The following is a 22,832-nucleotide window of genomic DNA, read 5'->3' as shown; positions in this document are numbered from 1 at the left end:
TAGATTCAGTGGCAGCAACATCTGGATTTCTGCATTTATCTGTGCATGTATGGATGCTGGTAGTTACTGTCAGTTTCAGAGGAGCAATGATGGCAAATGCCATTAGTACCACAAAGTCTGGGCCGATAAGTGTGAGGTAATACAATTTGGGAGGAAAAAGCATGGAATGGAAGTATACGCTTAAAGGCAAAGCCCTGAAAGGTATAGATGAAGAGAGAAGCCTTGGGGTACAGCAACATTATATATCTCAATATAACACTTCAAAAAGTACTGTCTTCGTGTTTCAACGTACAGTGCCACTGACTGGAAGGATGCATTCAAAATATGACGCTTCGGGAGTTCCTGATCTCAGCTTTAGCACTGTAGGAAGGCACTGAAAGGCTGCAGGCAGCGAAGGAAAATTAGAGGGCCAATTCCTCTCAAACACCTCCTAATGAGTTAGAGAACAGTATCACAGGTCTCCAACCTACCCTGTCAGCTGGGGAAGGCGGGTGGCTATCTAGTAGAGGGAAATCCCACAAAAGAAAAAGGCAATATAGTATAGAAGAAAAACATAAGGAGTAATGCTTTAAAATACAGCACTTGTACTGATGTGAATCAGTGCTTAATTTCAAAAAGTGGAAAATCCAGCTATCTCAGAATTTTACATATATTCCAGGAGAAAATATATAAATAAAAAGTATATTGTTTGGAGCTGCGTTGTCAGAGGCATGTCAAGGGAATCAATACTATCCCAAACTTTTCTTTGAAGTCTCAGAATCAGAATCATTTTTAATTATTGTAACTCTATACTTTTTTTTTATTCTTGCATGGGATGTGGGAGTCACTGGCAAGGCCAGCATTTGTTGCCCATCCCTAATTGCCCTTGACAACTGAGTGGCTTGCAAAACCATTTCAGAGGGCAGTTAAGAGTCAACCACATTGCTGTGGGTCTGGAGTCACATGTAGGCCAGACCAGGAAAGGATGGCAGATTTCTTTCCCTAAAGGAAGTTAGTGAACCAGATAGTTTTTTTACACAATCGATGACAGTTTCATGGCACCATTACTAAGACTAGTTTTCAACCTCCACTGGGTATTAAATTTTGAAATGAATGGATGCTTTAGGACAAGGCTTAAAGTAGATAATGAACTTCTTTTACCTTGAACTTCCTTCTTGTCTTCTTGATCGTTGATCTGAGCTTCAACATTTTTTACAGTATGGCTACTGCAACAGGCTAAAATACAAGAGTGGTATACTTAGCTTTTTGTCAAAATAAAAACTACATTTAAAGAACAGTTTATTTCCTGAGTACAATACATAACAGTAACATGATCATACTCACCCTGGGTAGAAGACTTTGTCTTTAAAATGTAGAAAAGAACAATTAAAACAATGGCTATCGCCATTATAAATATGGTGGACATGGCAATTATCAAAGCAGTACCCAGATGTCCTTGTCCAGCATGATCTACTAAACAAAGGCAGAATTTAAGAAAAAATACATAAGTAACTGAATTTTCTTCACAAATTATGAATGTGCAAGATAAGAACTAGAAAGTTGAGAGCATTCAGCTCAGTTCAGAGATATCAAATGGATAGTGTGACCAGTATTTTCAGTAACAGTAAAATGGAAGCAGAAGACCTGAGGAACCAGAAACAAAAAGTTGGGTTGCAGATGGCTCATTGAAGGATGTGTTTCCATTGCAGAGAAATAGATAAACATAACCAGGTCACTATGGAACAGGATTCATGTTAGATTCAATCGTCTATCCATTTCCAGAGCAATGCGATCATAAGCCTTTTTGCTAATAATACTATAGACCTAAATAACATGTATAACACGTGACAGGGGATATAGTTACAGAATAAGAGGGCACACATTTAAAACTGAGATGCGAAGGAATTTCTTCTCTCAGAGGATGGTGAATCTCTGGAATTCTCTACCTCAGGGAGTTGTGGAGACTAGGTCACTAAATGTATTTAAGGAGGAGATAGATTTTTGAAATCTCGGGGAGTCGAGGCGTATGTGGAGCAAGCCCGAAAGAGGAGTTGAGGACTGGGACAGATCAACCATGATCTTATTGAATGGCAGGGCAGGCATGTTCTTATGTATACATTACTATCAATTATGCTGCTGAGCTGAGGGTTCTTAGATTAAGTTGAACCCAGTGAAGGCTATAAGCATGTAATTCCAGCTGAGCTACATCATATTAAGTTGAATCCACATACTGTGATGATGCTTTAATTCTGGAAAACGTTACTGTACTATTTGTGATTATTACTTTGATAATCATGTTAGCATGTGTAGAGATGCAGTGCCACACTCTGGGGACAGAGCGGGAGGTGCTGAATGGAGAAAGGCACGGGACATTGCTTGGACCCCTGTTACTTCCTCTACATAAATGACTTGAATGCAGAAAGCAAATCAAAGCTTATTAAATTTGCAGCTGGTACTAAAATAGGGAGAGCAGTAGGTACAGACAGTGCTGTTAATAACTTGGAGAAAGATTTAAATCAGTTGTGCAATTGGGCAGATAAACTACAAATTAATTTTAATACTGACCAATATGATTTACCTATTGGGCAATGTAATGGGTGACAATGAAGGGAATAGAATGAGCAAAGGAGAAATTAGAAAGGGAGCTGGGAGTAACAGTAGATTTATCATTTTCAATGACAAATCAACGTACAAAAAACAAAGAACAGTACAGCACAGGAACAGGCCATTCGGCCCTCCAAGCCTGCGCCGATCTTGATGCCTGCCTAAACTAAAACCTTCTGCACTTCCAGGGACCGTGTCCCTCTATTCCCATCCTATTCATGGATTTGTCAAGATGCGTCTTAAATATCGCTATCGTACCTGCTTCCACCACCTCCCCCGGCAGCAAGTTCCAGGCACTCACCACCCTCTGTGTAAAGAACTTGCCTCGCACATCCCCTCTAAACTTTGCCCCTCTCACTTTAAACCTATGTCCCCTAGTAACTGACTCTTCCACCCTGGGAAAAAGCTTCTGACTATCCACTCTGTCCATGCCGCTCATAACTTTGTAAACCTCTATCATGTCAACCCTCCACCTCCGTCGTTCCAGTGAAAACAATCCGAGTTTATCCAACCTCTCCTCATAGCTAATGCCCTCCAGACCAGGCAACATCCTGGTAAACCTCTTCTGTACCCTCTCCAAAGCTTCCACGTCCTTCTGGTAGTGTGGCGACCAGAATTGCACGCAATATTCTAAGTGTGGCCTGACTAAAGCTCTGAAAAGTTGCAGCATGAATTGCCAATTTCTATACTCTGTGCCCCGACCGATGAAGGCAAGCATGCCGTATGCCTTCTTGACCATCTTATCCACCTGCGTTGCCACTTTCAGTGACCTGTGGACCTGTACGCCCAGATCTCTCTGCCTGTCAATACTCCTAAGGGTTCTGCCATTTACTGTATACTTCCCACCTGCATTAGATCTTCCAAAATGCATTACCTCACATTTGTCCGGATTAAACTCCATCTGCCATTTCTCCGCCCAAGTCTCCAACCGATCTATATCCTGCTGTATCCTCTGATAATCCTCATCACTATCCGCAACTCCACCAACCTTTGTGTCGTCCGCAAACTTACTAATCAGACCAGCTACATTTTCCTCCAAATCATTTATATATACTACAAACAGCAAAGGTCCCAGCACTGATCCCTGCAGAACACCACTAGTCACATCCCTCCATTCAGAAAAGCACACTTCCACTGCTACCCTCTGTCTTCTATACCGAGCCAGTTCTGTATCCATCTTGCCAGCTCACCTCTGATCCCGTGTGACTTCACCTTTTGTACCAGTCTGCCATGAGGGACCTTGTCAAAGGCTTTACTGAAGTCCATATAGATAACATCCACTGCCCTGGTCCTTCATCAATCATCTTTGTCACTTCCTCAAAAAACTCAATCAAATTAGTAAGAAACGACCTCCCCTTCACAAAACCATGCTGCCTCTCGCTAATAAGTTTGTTTGTTTCCAAATGGGAGTAAATCCTGTCCCGAAGAATCCTCTCTAATAATTTCCCTACCACTGATGTAAGGCTCACCGGCCTATAATTTCCTGGATTATCCTTGCTACCCTTCTTAAACAAAGGAACAACATTGGCTATTCTCCAGTCCTCTGGGACCTCACCTGTAGCCAATGAGGATGCAAAGATTTCTGTCAAGGCCACAGCAATTTCTTCCTTTGCCTCTCTTAGTATTCTGGGGTAGATCCCATCAGGCCCTGGGGACTTATCTACCTTAATGCATTGCAAGACACCCAACACCTCCTCCTTTTTGATAATGAGATGACTGAGACTATCTACTCTCACTTCCCTAGGCTCATCAGTCCTTCTCTTTGGTGAATACTGATGCAAAGTACTCATTTAGTACCTCTCCCATTTCCTCTGGCTCCACACATAGATTCCCTTCTCTGCCCTTGAGCGGGCCAACCCTTTCCCTAGTTACGCTTTTGCTCTTTATATATGTATAAAGAGCCTTGGGATTATCCTTAATCCTGTTTGCCAATGACTTTTCATGACCCCTTTTAGCCCTCCTGACTCCTTGCTTAAGTTCCTTTCTACTGTCTTTATATTCCTCAAGGGATTCGACTGTTCCTAGCCTTCCAGCCCTTCCGAATGCTTCCTTTTTCTTTTTGACTAGGCTCACAATATCCCGTGTTATCCAAGCTTCCCGAAACTTGCCAAACGTATCCTTCTTCCTCACAGGAACAGGCTGGTCCTGGATTCTAATCAACTGACATTTGAAAGCCTCCCACATGTTGATTTACCCTCAAACAGCCGCCCCCAATCTAAATTCCTCAGTTCCTGCCTAATATTGTTTTAATTCGCCTTCCCCCAATTTAGCACCTTCACCCGAGGACTACTCTTATCCTTATCCACAAGTACCTTAAAAGTTATGGAATTATGGTCACTGTTCCCGAAATGCTCCCCTGCTGAAACTTCGACCACCTGGCCGGGCTCATTCCCCAATACCAGGTCCAGTACGGCCCCATCCTTAGTTGGACTATCTACATATTGTTTCAAGAAACCCTCCTGGATGCTCCTTACAAATTCTGCCCCATCCAAGCCCCTAGCACTATGTGAGTCCCAGTCAATATAGGGGAAGTTAAAATCACCCACCACTACAACCCTGTTACCTTTACATCTTTCCAAACGTAGACAAGCAATTTTAAAACAAATAGAATGTTGGAACACATTGCTATATCAGTGCAATGTAAGCCTATGGAATTCATGATAAGGTTTTGCAAAGCCTTAGTCTGACCATACTTAGAACACTGCATATAGTTTTGGTCACCATGCTTCAAAGGGGCTTTTATATACTGGGGAGACTGCAGAGAAAACCAACAAGAATAATCCTCAGTATAAAAAAAATTAGCTTTGAGGAAAGACTAGGGAAGCCCTACAGTCCAGATAGAAAAAAAATAAAGAGGGAACTTCACCAATGTATAAAAGATACATAAAGTGAACACAGAATACTAGCATAAATTTTCAGGTCACTAGCACTTTAAAATAGCTTTAACTGGCTGGGTTTCTGCAATACTTAGTGTTGAAAAGTAAAAACCTTCCTCTTCAGCTGTATCTTCAGTTCCCAAGTCAACCTTGCCATTCCCCTCTCTCTTCCTCAAATCCACCCTTTTTTTTTCATTATAAAGTGCCCTGAGAGATCTTCCTGCATAAATGCACTTTGCCGTTGAACGTCCAACTCAACAGCCCTCCAGAATATGTATACTTTTTAAAAGATTTCAAGCTCAAAGTTGTCAGTTTATGGGATACTGAAACATCCTTAACATGATGTCATACCTTTGTGAGTTTCTTGTAGAATGGGTGAGTTTGCATTGATGGCTGAGGTACTGCTTGAAATACTTGAAGATAAAGTAATGCCCAAGCCTATGAAACAATAATAGGGATTATCAACTACTTTTAATATAAAATCAAGACAGAAAATGCAATGTTCAATTATTTCATATATATTTTGCAACCGTCATTTTTAACAGTTAAACACATTTGGAAAGAAAATGTCAATTTATTGAATATACTATATGAACTTCAAATCACATATTTTTGGGCAAAAATGATATCTAAGTTGATAGCTTTCAAAATGAGTCAGAATAATGATTATACAATAATTTATTAAAATATTAATTGAATAAATATAGAAGCTATCAGAAAGTAACAGTGTACATGCACTTATATACTACAGAAGAGATCTAATGATAGGTTGGTTCCATCTTCCAGAAGCTGAAATAGTGTTATTCTTTACCAGAACATTCAAATAACATGAATATTACCATACGCTAGTTAAAATTTGATACTAACACTTTTAACAATTTTCTATGTTTAGAATGTACAGACCGATTTATTATCAAACAGCAGCTTTTCCGATATTTTCTTCTGCAATTTTTAATTTTAACAAATTACAAAACACCTCGTTTGTAAAGAATTTTACAAATTTGTTAAAGCTAAAGCACAGAGATAATAATTTGGCACATCTTGCTTTTATTTTCAGTGTTGTTTCAGACATCCTTTTTATTTTTAAAAAAAGAAATGTGTGCATTTTCCAAGATTTCAATATAGCAGAACAATGACCAGAATTTTACCAGCCCCTTGGAGACAAGCAGGAAGGCGGGAAGGTTGGCAAAATGGCATGGGAAGGCATCAGGGTCCATGCCATTTTGCCAGCATCAGAAATGCTGGCAGACGTGCAGCCTGCCGGGAGCCCAAATGAGACACTTAAGTGGATAATTAAGAGCCTCTTTCCCACCTCTGTGGGCATTTTGCCAAAGGCGGGGGAGGGGACAGCAACGCATGGGGAGACCATCCAGTGAAATCCGGTGGCCCAGCAGTGGTTTGCTGGGGTCGCCCCTCCTTTTTGGAAACTTCATGACCCACGGAGGGGACCCCAGCGACAATGGTCATCCCCACAGCAACAGCACCTCATGCCCTCAGTGACCCCTGCCCCCGATCACCAGGGTCTGCCTGCCTGGCCCCGGTGTCCCCAGACCCCACTTACCACTCTTCGAGGGTGCACGGCCATCAATGTGCCATCATCCTGCAGGTGCAGCCTCAGTACTGGCCACTGCTAGTGGTGGCGCTGCTGAGCTGCCATCCCTCTGATTTGGCCGGCAGCTCTTCGGGGTTGGCCGCCATCTTTAATGGGGACGGCAGCCCAGGTTGCAGCCACTTAATTGGCTCCCGCCGGGAATACATCTCCTCAGGCCTTGGCGCTGGCCGAAGCGGGGTCGCCTCCTGCTTTCTGCCCCAATGGCGGGACTTCAACCTCCATCATAAAATTCAGCCCAATTAGTGCACTGTCAATTGAAACAAGTTTCTTGCTTGTTTTTTCTTTGGTGTTAATATATATTGCAATAAACACTAGTTATCTGCCACTGTTAACGCCTGTTAAGTTATATCTTCTTCAATGAATTACTTAATTCATACATATGGCAACTTTGTGTTTTGATACATTCCCAACTGGTCTTTGAATTAGAATGCCTTGACATGATTAAGTGAGGCACAGTCAGAATTGTCATGAGCAGCCTTTCTTTCAAACAGGAGCGTATGTAAAATTTCTTCATACTTAAGATGAGATTACTAATAGAGTAGTGGGTTGTGTGTGTGCTTGTGTGTATGATGCACCAAACAGAAGGTCAGATTTCACTGCGCTCTCTTTCACATCTCTACCTGGCCGGTTACAGAGGCCTGGGAGCAGGGCCATCTTTCCGCTTGGTTAAGGTATGGCACAGAAAAACCTGAATAAATGGGAATTTTTAAAGCCAACAATTTTAAACAGAAAAATATCTGGAAGGATTGATATTTTGGATATTGACCCTTTATCAGAACACAATGCCAACACTTATGTAGGATGTACCTGCTTATTTTTTCTCTTTTGAGGACTGATGTTTTATTAAGATAATTTTGGTCAGTATTCTGGTGGAGCGGATCAGTTGCCCTTTGCAGAACCTGCTTGGTTTGCAATCCATTGATTGTAACATGTTCTGTTCTTTTTTGACTTGCTGTGTCTGCAAACTTCATGGTTCTTCTGGCTTTTCAATTTTTTCAGTTTCTCACCTTTTCCTTTGTGTAGGTCTCTACCATCTTTTTTTTTATAGCTTCAATGAATAGCACCTTGTTTTGTTTTTTAATGTTCGCATTGATTTTTTTATGTTGTCTAACAGTTTTCTATTTAAGCAGTTTGCAAATGGTCATGAAGATCCCCACCTGCCAAGAATGAGGCATATTAATTTTGTCACATGAACATTAATTTTAAACTGTTGCTGGAGTGGAGAGATGACTTGTTTAAAGAGATCAGCAGTGGCTGGCAAAACAGTTGCATTCTAAGGGACAGTCGCCTAGGAAAAGACAATGGGAACTGCTCACTGATTCAATAAACAGAGATTGGTCTGGGGAATGGTGATCCACATTTGTCGGTGTAAGAGACAGCACTACATTCCCCACGCCGAGAGCTTTGGAATCCACAAATGCAGGAGTTTATTAAAAAAGCAAGTTACATGAATAACCTGCTGGCCCAGGTCTGGTTTTGAACTGCTCACAGGACAGCTGGGGCCAGACTGCAGATTGCAACTGAGCTTAGAAGAAGAGAGCCTCTCTCTCTCTACTAATCTCAGGATCTACTGAAATCACTTAAACCTCAAGAGAGAAAAGACTCCTACATCGAAACAAGTTTTAAAGCATGCACTGGGCCCCAACGAAACTGCAAGGCTTACCGGCAACCAAAGACTCTACATTGAACTCAAAGGGACCGTAAATAAAACCTAGCTATTGCCTCAAACTTTTCCCCTTTATTCTTTAAACTTTTTCTATCTCTATCTGCGTGCATGTTTATCGCATATGCATGCTAGCTTGGATGTGTTGTGTATTCGTAGTCATTAACCGAATTAGAATTTAAGATTAATAAACTTCCACCTTTCTTGTTTAAATCTAAGAAAACCTGTCTGATTGATTTCTTTGCCTTACAATTGGAAAGCAGTGAACAAGGATTCACTGAGGGGGAGCTAAAAACAGTGTTTTTAAAATAAAATTCCTGTTATGGTTAAACCAGGCAAAGGCTGAGAGGGAACCCCTAGACCCTTTTCTCACCTGGTCGTAACAAGATCATTCAATCCATTATTTATTTCTTTGTGATTGTAGTGCCTGTTCTTTCTCTTTAATGTCATTTTCTTTCTTCGAATGTTAATAGTTCTAATGAGGGTTACCCCAAATGTTAACTTCTCTTTTCTCATTCTAGTTGACTGACTTTCTGTGCATTTTTGCTTTTGTTTATGAATTCGAGTTGTTTCCCCTTTACCTTTTTAACAGTAAGAAGGAGTTTCATCCCCTCTCTATTGAATTCAAAACCAAGTTCTTAAATATAAAGGACTCTTTTCTGACCCAAAAATCATAATTATAAAAATAAATTATTGCACCCTAGGTCATTAACCTGTAGTTAATTGCACCTCCTTGGTGTGCTGTTGAACCATACAAATCAGGAAGGTTCCGGGTTTGATTCCAGGTCTGTGGGGATTTAGCTTATGTCAGCCATGGGCATGGTGACAATGACATAGTTACATTTAACCTCAGCTCTCCGAGGCTACAGTGTTGGGCTAGAATTAGAATAATCTGTGATGTTAATTTTGGTCAAATGGTCTGTGGAATTGTAGCTTAGTACAAATTACAGTAAAGGAGGAGAGAAAATTCAAATAATGTTTTTAATATTTACATGCTTGAGAGGTGACTCACATTCTTTTGTATTAGGAGGTGCCAGTGCACAGGAATGGCAAACCTTTGTATAGGTGTTTCTTGATCTGTTGTCCAGTATATAGTAACTGTAAATAAAGATCACATATATATGTTAACAAAGCATTCGCAGCACAAAATAGTGCCTCACAGGAAATAGTGGACAAATTAAAGAAATGTCAAGATTACTGAACAACAATTGCTAAGAAAATCCTTTGCCAGTGCACACCAATCACAACTAAACATAATTATAATATGTGTGGCGAGTCGAAGAGACTTAGCAGTTGGCAGGAAAAAAGACAGAAGTGCAAGGAGAGAGCCAACTGCGAAACAGCCCTGACAACCAATTTTATCTGCAGCACCTGTGGAAGAGTCTGTCACTCTAGTATTGGCCTTTATAGCCACTCCAGGCGCTGCTCCACAAACCACTGACCATCTGCAGGCGCTTACCCATTGTCTCCCGAGGCAAGGAGGCCAAAGAAGAAAAAAAAAGTATATACAAACATTAGAAATTCAATAGGTTCCACTACTCAGTACTGGAGGATGGTGGACAGTGGTGTTCCCTAAGATTCAGTGCTTTATTGACATATATAAATTACTTGGATATTGGAATACAGAGTAAAATTTCAAAATTTGCCAATGATACCAAAATTGGAGGCGTGGCAGACAGTGAGGATGATACCAATTGACTGCAATAGGACACAGATAGGCTAGTAGAAGGGTAGACATGTGGCAGATGGAATTTAATACATAGAAATGTGAGGTGATGCATTTTACTTAGAAATACAACACTGAAACAGGCCCTTCAGCCCACCAAGTCTGTGCCGACCATCAACCACCCATTTATACTAATCCTACATTAACCCCATATTCCTACCACATCCCCACCTTCCCTCAATTCCACTACCACCTGCCTATAATAGGGGCAATTTAGATATGAAGAAGAGTCATATCAGACTCGAAACGTCAACTCTGTTTCTCCACAGATGCTGCCTGACCAGCTGAGCATTTCCAGCACTTTCTGTTTTTATTTCAGATTTCTAGCATCCCCCGGCTTAACAGTTCCCTCCATGGCTTCAAATCCTTGAGTTGTTAGTTCAAATGTATCTGACATGCGATTGCCTAATTGTTGACCACCAAGTCTTATTGAAACTAATTGCTGCTCCCACTCACTGCCAAAATCCCCCTCCTACTCCAAAATTGGAAAATAAAAGTAACTCCAACATCCTATTCTCCACTACCAATTTCAAGAGTATCTGCAGAAATAGCTCTGCCCCTTTATCCCATTATTTTGATCCCATATTTCTTCCTTTTCTCAAACCATGCTCCTACCTGACCTTTACTTAATAGCTTTTCCATCTGCCCTTTATTCTAAAAGAACTTATCTGTGTAATCCAACATCTCGCTCACTCCCTTCCCTTGCAATTCTAACCACGTGTTAGCCCCTGTTCAGTCCATTGTCCGCCTCTATCATCAACTGTCTCTAGTCTATTGTATCATTCTTTTCTCCTTCAAAGTAGCTGTCACTCCCTCCTTAAAAAAATCTTAAACTACTCGACCCTTTTCAATTATCACCCCATCTTAAATCGTCCCTCCCTTTCCAACGTAACTATGCACCCAGCTCTCCTATCTTTCTCTGCTTGAGACCCTGTAAACTGGTTTCTGTGCGATTACAATATAGAAACTGTTCTTCTCAAGGTCGTAAGTGATATCTTCTCTAATGGTGATCACAGTTTGTTGTCCTGCCTCATCTGTCTTGACCAGCCCCAACATCCTTTGCTCCACTATTGGCAGCAGTGCCTTCAGCTGTCTCGATTCTAAGATCTGGAATTCCCTCTTTAAATCTCTCTGCCTATTCACCTCTCTCTCTTCCTTTAAGATGCTCCTTAAAACCTACCTGTTGAACCAATCTTTAGGATAGCTGTCCTAATGTCTCCTATCTTTGGCTGGATGTCAGATTTTGTCTCATTACACCCCTGTAGAGCACCTTGGAACAATTTATTATATTAAAGGTGCTATATAAATGCAAGTTATTGTTTTCATTTATCCAATCCATAAAGTAGTCTAATACAAGTAATTGTTGGATTAGGGAAGAGAAAATCAATGAAAGTTCCTGCTCTTGATCACTAACTAGTGTTCCTTACAAGTTTGTAGGTGTTTGACAAGTCCAGATTCACACTCAACAGTTAAGGCCCTTGCCATTAAATAGTCCACCAGTGCTAAATATCTATGCTAACCAATGGAAAATACCTCATGAATCAAACACTGGAAGGGAGTAAAGCCTTCAAGAGTGGAAGAGCAGGGACTGAAAAAAATTACCATAGGAGGGAAAAATATTCAAGTTTTAAATTAAAATAATTCATGATATATAATATCATTACACTACTAAAGTTTCAGCCCCCTTCAAAATTTTAAACATCCTTCCAGCCCCAAGTTGTCTAGATATTTAAAGTTCTACTATAATCTTATTTATGTAATGTATTACTGCGGGATCAGGAAAAAAGCTATGCTGTTAAGTGGAAATCATTACTGAGTAACAAATTTGAAGGTTCTCAAAAGCATTCATATGTATCAACAAGATCGGCGCAGGCTTGGAGGGCCGAATGGCCTGTTCCTGTGCTGTACTGTTCTTTGTTCTTTGTGACTGACCAGATGATTTTATGGATATTGATTAATCAGCAATTGGTGCTGAGCACATTGTAAAGCAAGCCAGCAGTCTGAACTGACATAAGCAGAGTTAAAGATTAAAAAAGGTTTCTGTACTGCTTTATATGATTTCCTTTTTTAATCAAAGAGCTACAAGGAGCAAAGCAAAATACTGTGAATGCTGTAAATCTGAAATAAATTCAGAAAATGCCTGTGGAGAGAGAAACAGAATTAACGGTTCATGTTGATGACCTTTCATCAGAACTGATGAATGCTGCCAGACCTGCTGAATATTTCCAGCATTTTCTGTTTTTATTTCAGCTATAAGGAGGGATTATTTGGGGCCACTTAATTATAAGTTTTTTTTCCAAATAAGTATGCACCAGAGTGTTTATGGGATCCATTATATGATACCCAAATTTGTTAAAAAATCTATCATAATGGTTGATCATAAATAATTAACTGCTTTTGATTAAAATAAATTGTCAGTCCTTTGAATAATGACCTTTTCTCAATAATGACTAAAATAATGTTACTGCAACAATAGTCAATTAGATTCAACTAATTTAAAGATCTAGTATAGTGTTACGACCAGGTGAGAAAGGTGTCTCGGGTTCCCTTTCATCTTTCACCTGATCTTACCGCAGGGTTTAATTTTAAACACATCGTGTTTTTAGCTCCCCCTTGGTGAATCCTTGTTCACTGCTTTCCAATTATAAGGCAAAGAAACCAGCACAAACAGGCTTTCTTAGGTTTAAAGAAGAAAAGTTGAAATTTATTAAACTTAAAACTCTAAATCAGTTAACACCTATGGATACACGACACACTCACGCTAGCATACGCAATATACACATGCAAATAGAGACAGAAAAGAGCAGAAGAAAAATAAAGTGGAAAAGTTTGAGGCAATATCTGAAGAATTGTTGTTATGGTTGTTCGAGCTCACTGTAGAGTCTCTGATTGTAGGTTGATAGTGCTTTTCGTTGGGGCCCAGTATTCTTCTTAAACCTTGTTCGCTGTAGAAGACTGTTCTATCTTGGCATTCATGTGTCTTCAGTGGATTCAGAGGCTTGTGAGAAAGAGATGGGAGCAGACAGGGGAGACCTTCTTGGTCCAGGAGCAAACTCTCAGTTCAAACTGTTTGTACAATTCAGAAAACCCCACGTTGCCAAGCAGGTTCGTCATGTGACACCTTAGCAGTCTCTGGAATGCTCCTCTTACAAACAATACCTGGTGATCAATGTCCATTGTGGGTTGAATGTGTCAGGGAATGGTCCTTTGTCCTTCCAATCACTGTCTGTTAATATGCAAATATCTTTTCCAGCCACAGCTGATCTGTTTAACAAGTCCTTTCTTCTCTCCAATAGCAGTTTAAAATCAATGTTCATGACAAAATTAATGTGCCTCATTCTTGGCAGGTGGGGGCCTAGCATGACAATAGTAAGAGAAATAGTGCTGAGATAGTGGGAATAATTTGGATTAGATCTTTTTGTCTGTTTTAATCTGTAGCAATTTAGTTTTTGTGGTACTATCCACACATGGAGATGATATCTGAGAATGGATTTTCAGGAATCAAAAACTTTAGTCGCCAGTGCTATTGCAATCTTGTATTGGAGGCAATATTCATTTATCTTGTATAGTTAATTTCTCCTTCCGAGATGAACTATTTTATCAGTGCTCTATCTAACAACCGTGACCAAAATGTGTTCAGTGATAATAATCAAATTTGAACGTCAGTTGATTCAAAGTCAGGGCCTCTTAGGTGAAATATTTTCTTTTGTTTCCAACTCTCTAATGTATCTGGATCAGTCTAAATAAATGAAATGAGAAGCATTAGGAGTCACTTGTGGTTAGTGGTATTAGAACTGATGCCAGACCACAAATGTGTGGAAGGCCAAAGCTTGATGGTGTACGTTTTCTGCTTCAGACAGCAATTTATAAACAGCTCAACTGCAGTATAGCTTGATTACTGTCCAAATCACTGTTGTGAAAGAGCCAAGACACAAGAAGACTGGAAATGAGCTATTGAATATGGGCTTATTATCTAAATGATGACCAGTAATGTAGAAACAAAGTCAGCTCAAATATTCATATTTTTACTCCTGGAATGGCAGAATCTCTACAAACATTAAATATTCAAAGATAATTCAAGAGAATGTTGGGTGCAATGCTGAAATATGAAAAGACTTGGTACATTGGTTGGACAGTAATTCAAGGAAGTATGGAAAGAGAAATATATAGAGTGAAAGATCCAGGCAGAGAAGTCCAAAAAAAAATGAAGCAGTGAAAGCAATTAAACAGCAGTAGTAGAGATCGAGGCAGAAGATACTGGGAGAGGGATACAGCAGAAGGAAGACAATCAGACCAAGCTATCAAAGGAAAAAGATCATGGGCTGAATTTTAACAGCTTGCCGCCGTGTTGGCAGAGAGCTACAAAAACTGTGCGATGCAGGCGTGGGATTTGCGCCGCGGAGCCGCCGCGATACTTCGCACAATGGGTCATTAAATGGAGGGGCAGAGTGCCCATCCCGGATGATGTAGAGGGTGCGGGCGCTCTGTCCCTCGCAACAGCATTCGGCGCCACTGTGCAGGTGCCACTTTTAAAGGACTCCAAGCCCTTCAGTTAGATTGAACGTTTTAAAGGTCCTGGTCCTCAGAAAATAAAATTACAATTTTAATTGCACTTTGAATGCCCTCTCCCAACCCCCAATGAGTAATCAATATATAAACTGCCCTCTCCCCCAACAAAATGCATTTTTTGCGATCCCGAACTTTCCCCCCACCCCCCGAACTTTCTAAACTTTGACCCTCAACCCCTTCCCAGCCTCTGGTGCTCTGATTGGTCCTCCCACCTGAACAGCCCGCCTGTCATCTCTAATTGAAAGGGTCTCCCAGAGGTGGACTGTTAATTGGTCACTTCCAGGAAGATCATGCAGGCAGGCGGGACTCAGACACCATTGGGTTCGGGACCCACATATGGAATTCAGCCCTATGTTCAGGTGACATGAGACAATATGAGGAAAAAGACCATTGCCCCAATTATGAAGATATCAGACTGGCAGGAACAGGGAAATATTCAAAAATTGTGACATAATATTTACTGCCCCTTCTTGCTCTAATTTGCCCACTGGCATTTTTGTTGATGCTTTTACATGGGAAAGCAATGTACCCACCTGTTACAGGTCAGAGCTTACTTGTAACACGCCAGTGGCACATGTAGGAGCCCAGTGCATTTTTGAAGTTTGAATGGAAGGATGATGTTCCACCTATTAGTACCAGGCATTGGTTCTTAAAGGAGCCCCTGCAGGTCATCAGAAAGAGCCAAGTATGATGTTTGCTCCTTCCGGCCTCACAAAAATCATCCACCCCACTGCTGACCTGTCTGCAATCCCTTCCCTTCGCTACTTCTGGCTCTGCTCTGTAAGTAGCTGCTAGAATTCCTGCTGCCTCCGAACATGTGAGCTGCTTCAAAATGTTGGAACAGTGTTTGCTGCTCACTGGGCCTAAACTGATGAAGCCTGAGCTTGCCAGCAAGAATTTCGGGTGGGTGGGCAGATGGTGTGAATGCTTCTCCCACCACCTACATTAAGGCGACCCTAAGTTAAAATCTCTCCACATTTCTGAGGGGATATGGAAAAATACAGTAGAATTAAAACCATGTCAGAGGGCACAGAAGGATACGGGAACTGTCATACTAGAACAAAGAAAAAATTAATTAAAAGGTTCTGATCAAGCAGAACTGAAAAAGACAACAGGACACACGACAATTAGTCTAAAGCCTGGGAAACAGGCAGCAGGAGAAATTAAATTTAGAGTAGTTTAAAGGAAATTTGAAACTTCTTTTAGAAAGTTATAAATCGCAATGTCAAAATGGGCACAAGATATTCTAACTAAAGATATAACAAATTTTACTTGTGTCTCTAAATTATAGAAAGATTTAGTATGCCAAAGAAATTATTTAATGCATGGACTTACCTTAGTTGGGGAATAGGATTTATGTTTCTTTGTGTATAAATAGCTATAAAGGCTCTAAAACCTGCATTGTAAATTGTGAATATGTAAATAATTGCTTAAACATTGTAGGATAGATTTTGCAATTGGGTATTATTCAGGCAATAGGTTCATACAATCATAGAATGATACAGCAGAGAAGAAGGCTATTCAGCCCTTTGTGCCTGTACTGGCTCTTAATTAATCCCACTCCCTGCTCTTCCTGTTATTTATTTTCCTTAAGTATTTACCAAATTCTCTTTTGAAAGTGACTATTGACTCTGCTTCCACGATCTTTTCAGACAGTTCTATGCAATTCACATCACAACAACTCACTAGATTATAAAGATTTATAATCTATATCAATGACTTAGATGAGGCGACAAAGTGCAATGCATCGAAGTTTGTTGTTGATGCAAAGTTAGGTGGGAAAGTAAACTGTGAGAAGGACACAATGTTATGAATGCACTTTTTTTTTGATTTTTGTGACGACTTGTGTTTTAAAATTGTGGAAATGGATTCCTTTGGAGAACTGAAGTGATTCCATAGATGCTGGACTTTGTTCTTTTTTAAAAAAAGCTTATACACACTACTGAGTCAGCGGCGCTTGAGATGGCTTGGCCATGTGAGCCGCATGGAAGATGGCAGGATCCCCAAAGACACATTGTACAGCGAGCTCGCCACTGGTATCAGACCCACCGGCCGTCCATGTCTCCGTTATAAAGACGTCTGCAAACGCGACATGAAATCGTGTGACATTGATCACAAGTCGTGGGAGTCAGTTGCCAGCATTCGCCAGAGCTGGCGGGCAGCCATAAAGACAGGGCTAAATTGTGGCGAGTCGAAGAGACTTAGTAGTTGGCAGGAAAAAAGACAGAGGCGCAAGGGGAGAGCCAACTGTGCAACAGCCCCAACAAACAAATTTCTCTGCAGCACCTGTGGAAGAGCCTGTCACTCCAGAATTGGCCTTTATAGCCACTCCAGGCGCTGCTTCACAAACCACTGACCACCTCCAGGTGCGTATCCATTGTCTCTCGAGATAAGGAGGCCCAAAAGAAAGATGAGGCGACAAAGTGCAATGCATCGAAGTTTGTTGTTGATGCAAAGTTAGGTGGGAAAGTAAACTGTGAGAAGGACACAATGTTATGAATGCACTTTTTTTTTGATTTTTGTGACGACTTGTGTTTTAAAATTGTGGAAATGGATTTCTTTGGAGAACTGAAGTGATTCCATAGATGCTGGACTTTGTTCTTTTTTTAAAAAAAGGTCATTGGAAGGACTTTGTTTAAAAACGCTTACTGGAAGTCAAATGTCTTCAGCTAAGTAAACAGCCTTTTGATTATGGGAGTTGTTGACAGAGAAGGGATGTGTCAAGATTTATGGTGGTCAAGAGTTGGTTTTGTTTTGGCTTGTTTTGAGTCAGTTGGAATCAGCCTGCTAAAAGAGAAGACCAGTTCATCCTTTCTCCACCTCTCTGAGAAACCCTGAGAATCCAGTGCATGATAGCTGAAACCCCTGATGCTGCATTTCTCCTGGAAAGCCTGCCAGACTCATCCTCAATGTCGCCTGAAGACAACTGCTCCAAAAGATCCCAGTGACAGCTGTCTACGTGTATTTCGGATGCCAGAAAAGGGATGACTGATATCATTCCATATCTTATTGTTTTTCCTTCAAGAATTAACAAGTATTTGTTAAAAAAACAAAGGTTTTGTCAAGTATAGTAAGAGGGATATATACAAGCTGTTTTTCACTGTCCAAGTACGTGTATATTTTAGACACTAATATTTCTAAGCTGAAACACACATATATGGAGATTGGAAGACATGCGTTCAAATCCCACCATGGCAGCTGGGGAATTTAAATTCAACAAGTTAAAAAAATCTGGAATAAAAATATAGTATCAGTAATTTTTAAGTACATCAGACTGGATTTTAAAGCTTCTCCGACGCTGGGAACAGTGGCGGGGGAGAAATGAAGATAGCAACGGAGGAGGCCCGCCACCGACCCCGACACTGGCAGGCCCCATACCGATCTCAGCGGCGGCGAGGCCTCATGGCGGCCGCCCGGTTGCTCAGCGACGGGACCTGCATTATAATATGCAAATCGGTACTTACCTTTAATGAATATGTAGGCCACAGCGACTCTGCCAGCAGGTTGGTATCTTCATTACGGCGGCTGGCAATACCGTGCCTTCAAATCCCCGTTCGGGGAAACGAGGCATGACACCTGGGGGGAGGAGGGATTTTCCCCTTGCAGGAGTGGGGGATCGGGGTTAAAATGCTTCAGATTGGTCAGGTGGGTGGTGGGAAGGGTAAAGGACAGAGGTTCCGAACATTGTGGGTGGGGGAAAGTCAAATTGTAACAGTAAGTATTCCGGGGGGGAAATGGTAGGAATGATGTGTAATGTCTTTGCGGGAGTGGGAGAGGGCATGGAAAGCTAATTTTATTCATTTTTATGAACTTAAAGGTCACTGTCTCTATAAAATTTAAATGCTCATTGAAGGCTGCAAGTCGTTTAAAAATGGTGCCGGAACCTGCGCATTGGCGCCGGATGCCATTTCCGGGGATGGCTTGCCTGCCCCCTCCATGTCATCAAGGGAGGGGGGGGAGGGCAGCCACCCCGGACATGGTCATGTACCACCACGTTTGGAATCATGGTGGCTCTGCGACATGGGCCCTGTGCATGCAGGCCACACATTTTTACACCTGCCGCCTATTTCGGCAGCGGGCTTTTAAAATTCAGCCCATCAGATTTGACTTTCACCCTTAAAAAAATGAATACAAATATCAGATGGTTGTTCTCAATCCTTCAGTTTTCGATCATATCAATAATGGGAGAACGGTAACATAATAGTTATGTTACTGCACTAATAATCCAGAGGCCTGGACTAAAGGTCTGGAGACATGAGTTCAAATCCCACCATGACAGCTGGGGAATTTAAATTCAACGAGTTAAATAAATCTGGAATAAAAATCTAGTATCAGTAATTCTTTCTTTTGGGCCTCCTTATCTCGAGAGACAATGGATACGCGCCTGGAGGTGGTCAGTGGTTTGTGAAGCAGCGCCTGGAGTGGCTATAAAGGCCAATTCTGGAGTGACAGGCTCTTCCACAGGTGCTGCAGAGAAATTTGTTTGTTGGGGCTGTTGCACAGTTGGCTCTCCCCTTGCGCCTCTGTCTTTTTTCCTGCCAACTACTAAGTCTCTTCGACTCGCCACAATTTAGCCCTGTCTTTGTATCAGTAATGGTGACGGTGAAACTGGCAGAAAGTCATGAAACCCACCTGATTCACTAAAGTGCAAATGTTCCATCCGTACCTAGTCTGGCCTATATGTGATTCTTAACTGCCCTCTGAAATGGCCTCGCAAGCTACTCAGTTGTATTCAAGAAGACAGCTCCTCGAGGGCATTTAGGGATGGGCAATAAATGCTGGCCTTGCCAGCGATGTCCACTTCCCATGGATGAATGAAAAAAAAGCAAAAGCTAATTTTAGGATTGCTGCAAACTTCAGATTGACATGAATCTGAGAACAGGAGGAAAAAGAAAATATTTGACATATCTGATCAAATATTCCAAGGGTTCACTATCCTTTTTCCAAAGTTCATGTGAAGAATGACTCATGGCTGAAACTAAATTTCTATGGTTTTTTTGCGAGCATGTATGGTAGATCCCTCTCTATTCCTTTGTGTGGTCACCATAATGATGAGGTAGCCTACTTTGCATTTTCAATCTGACTTCAAGAAACTGAAATTGGATCAGTTCCTTCCAACGCCCCTACTACTATTTCAAGCTTATGTGAAAAATAGATTAATGATATACATATTATATACATGGTGAAAAAATTAATACCTTGTGACTAATAAATCAACTGAAGTTCTTGACAAGAATATGAAGCAAATGATTTAACCACCCACTGCAGAACCACCAAGTATGGCTTTCAGAATGTTCTTATTCCCTAATAAATCTCAGAAGTTTAGAACGATGCCAATACTTGTCTGGATTGGATTGCTAGGTTCCCAGAAAGAACAGCAAGTTTTAATAAACTTCACTTACCCCGGGATACAAGGTCCGCATTCTGCATCAGTGTCTGCAGTGCCTGGCGTCAAGACAGTGGCTCGAAAGAAACCCTCACAATCCTTATGTCTTCTGCAGATCTGATATACACCTTTTGAGAATTTGCCATTCTGGCAAGGGTGGCAACCATAGGATTCATCCTTAACTCCATATCCACAGTTCTAAAAAAAAAATGAAATAGAGGCTGTAGGCAATTTGTATTTAAAGATTTGACTGGCAAAGGTCAGTACTGTAGCAGTGTGATGCAAGAATTATGTTACCAGATATACCTCTAAAATATAGTGGTATGCGAATATCCATGCTTCTTCTGCATATGTGGCACTGATGATAGTGAAATCGAGAAAGGAAGATTTAGATTTTTTTCTACATCACAGAGATGCTAAAGGAGATGTGTAGTACAATGCTGTTAAAACACGATTTGATTTGGTTTGGGATGTTTTTAATTTGATTCAATACAGGCATATTCTTTAGTAATTCAATTACTTTTCTGGTATACTGTCTCAACATTGCTGATTCTTTTTTCAATTTGTCACACAGTTGAGTTTTAAGTGACTATTCTACGTCCCCCCTCCTCCCCCCACCCCCCCCCATCACCACCACTTGCACACCTCACATTCCAAAAGACACACATGAATCCAGGAGTTGACATTAAAGAACTGGAAAATAAATCAAGCCCACCATGACGTCAGACCCTGTTAGGGGCTGAGACAAGTTAGTGAGAGAAATGTGGTGATCCTGTACTAGTGCTAATTGGGGTAGGCGAGGGAGAAAATTAAAACTACAGGGTCCATATTACATATTATTGAACAGTAATAATACCACAATTCATATGGTTTCATATAATTTCCCAACAACAGCACAATAAAAATATGATCTAGCACTGTATTTGACTTGAATGAAATTTGTTTGTGTCTTCAGTAGCAATAAAACTTTGGGTCACATTGGTACCTGCCATTATTTATGCAATGGCACAGCAACTAAAAGCGAGGGGCAATATGAAATGCGAATATCTTAAAGCTGCGGTCTGAGTTGTGCTGAGCTGCTTTTAGTTTTGCAAAAATGGCATCTCACTGTGTGCCTCATCACTGATATGCATTGAATGTTGTGAAATTACTGTATGTGCACAGTAGATACAAACTAAACCTGCTGCAGATTGTTAGGGCTGTAGTTACAAGCGCAAGTACCCTTTTAACGATATGACTGTCACTCAACCTCTCTAGCACTGAAATGAACTATTTTAAGTTTGGAGTCTCATTCCTTCAGGTTGTGAATTGTTTTAGGGGATTAAATAATGTCAAATTTTAAATGTAAATTTTTTTGCTCACTTTTCCTTGCTAGCTCTTTTCTCTTAATCCAATCTTTCTTTCCCTCTATTTATCTCTCTTTCTGTACCTGGTTCGATAGTGAATTCTCCCCCCTTTAAATCAACCTTTTTAATCCTTCCGCTGCTGTTAATTTCCAAATAATTAGATCTCATTGGTTAAGGAGATACACTATTGCTTACCTTGTTCACTCAAGTCCCAGATGCCATGTTTCCCTCACTGCACTGTTATCAGCTTGCACTTTCAGCAAAGGTTTTTGAGCTGAAGGGTGCAGAGGCAAGTGCAACTAATGGCAGACACTATTATGCCCTGCTACAGCAAAATCTGGTCCATTGCTTTACATATAACTAATTTCTTTCTTTTTGCCTCACTTATTTTGTGAATGTCACCACCAACTTCATTTCATTTATTTTTCCTTCAGCCAAAGTGAATCAAATGTCAGGCAGCAGGCAGTGTCCCGCCCCATGGTTCAGTGATGCCTCCCTGCAGGTTTTCCTCCAGGCTATCAGGGAAAGACAGGCGGTCCTCTTCCCTGCAGATGGAGTAAGATCCTCCCACCTCACCAAGGCGGCCGGGATGGGGGGAGCAGAGGAGGACTCGAACCACAGGGTCACTCATAGAACATGGGTGCAGTGCCGCAAGCGAATCAATGACATGCTCAAATCAGCGAAGGTAAATGATCTTGGCAAAGTTGCTCCATTCTTTTTTTCCATGGCTCTGTGTCTTTAAGGCAGAGGGTACACAAGGAATGCAGTGGAATACTTGAGCAGCCTTGGTGCCATTCACTAAATGATGTTGTACCAGGATGAACATTGGCATTGTTTATGTGCTTGGATGTGTCGTGCGAAAGCCACTGCAGAATGAGTGATGTTGATGCATGTATGCAATGGTTGCGATGCATCATTTGCCATGTCATTAAATCTGCACTGTCTGTTGCAGGATAAACAAAGCCACAACCAACGCGAGCATGCTAAGACAGGAGGCTGGGTCCCTGACATAAGGCTGCTGACCACAGCTGAGGAGGAGGCTTCGGAGATTGCGAGAAAGGAGGAAGGCAG

The 22,832-nt window shown here is 41.1% G+C and overlaps 1 protein-coding gene across 2 annotated transcripts in view; it reads right to left on the bottom strand.

Moving 5' to 3' along the window:
• Window positions 1-22,832, bottom strand: part of edar (ectodysplasin A receptor) — a 135,199-nt gene that overhangs the window by 41,839 nt on the left and 70,528 nt on the right. Inside the window, exons 4-8 of one of the 2 annotated variants that reach the window (XM_068032866.1) lie at window positions 20,432-20,613; window positions 9,747-9,832; window positions 5,811-5,897; window positions 1,324-1,452; window positions 1,141-1,215 (exon numbers count right to left, since the gene is read on the bottom strand). In XM_068032866.1, coding sequence (XP_067888967.1) covers window positions 1,141-1,215; window positions 1,324-1,452; window positions 5,811-5,897; window positions 9,747-9,832; window positions 20,432-20,613 — 559 coding nt within the window. The remainder of the gene's footprint in view (window positions 1-1,140; window positions 1,216-1,323; window positions 1,453-5,810; window positions 5,898-9,746; window positions 9,833-20,431; window positions 20,614-22,832) is intronic. The other variant, XM_068032868.1, reaches the window with a different exon arrangement.

The sequence above is a fragment of the Heterodontus francisci genome, chromosome 6 (assembly GCF_036365525.1).
Source record: "Heterodontus francisci isolate sHetFra1 chromosome 6, sHetFra1.hap1, whole genome shotgun sequence".
NCBI classification, from domain to species: domain Eukaryota; kingdom Metazoa; phylum Chordata; class Chondrichthyes; order Heterodontiformes; family Heterodontidae; genus Heterodontus; species Heterodontus francisci.
Note: the sequence above shows the minus strand (reverse complement) of the source record. Positions and strands in the feature narration are given on the sequence as shown.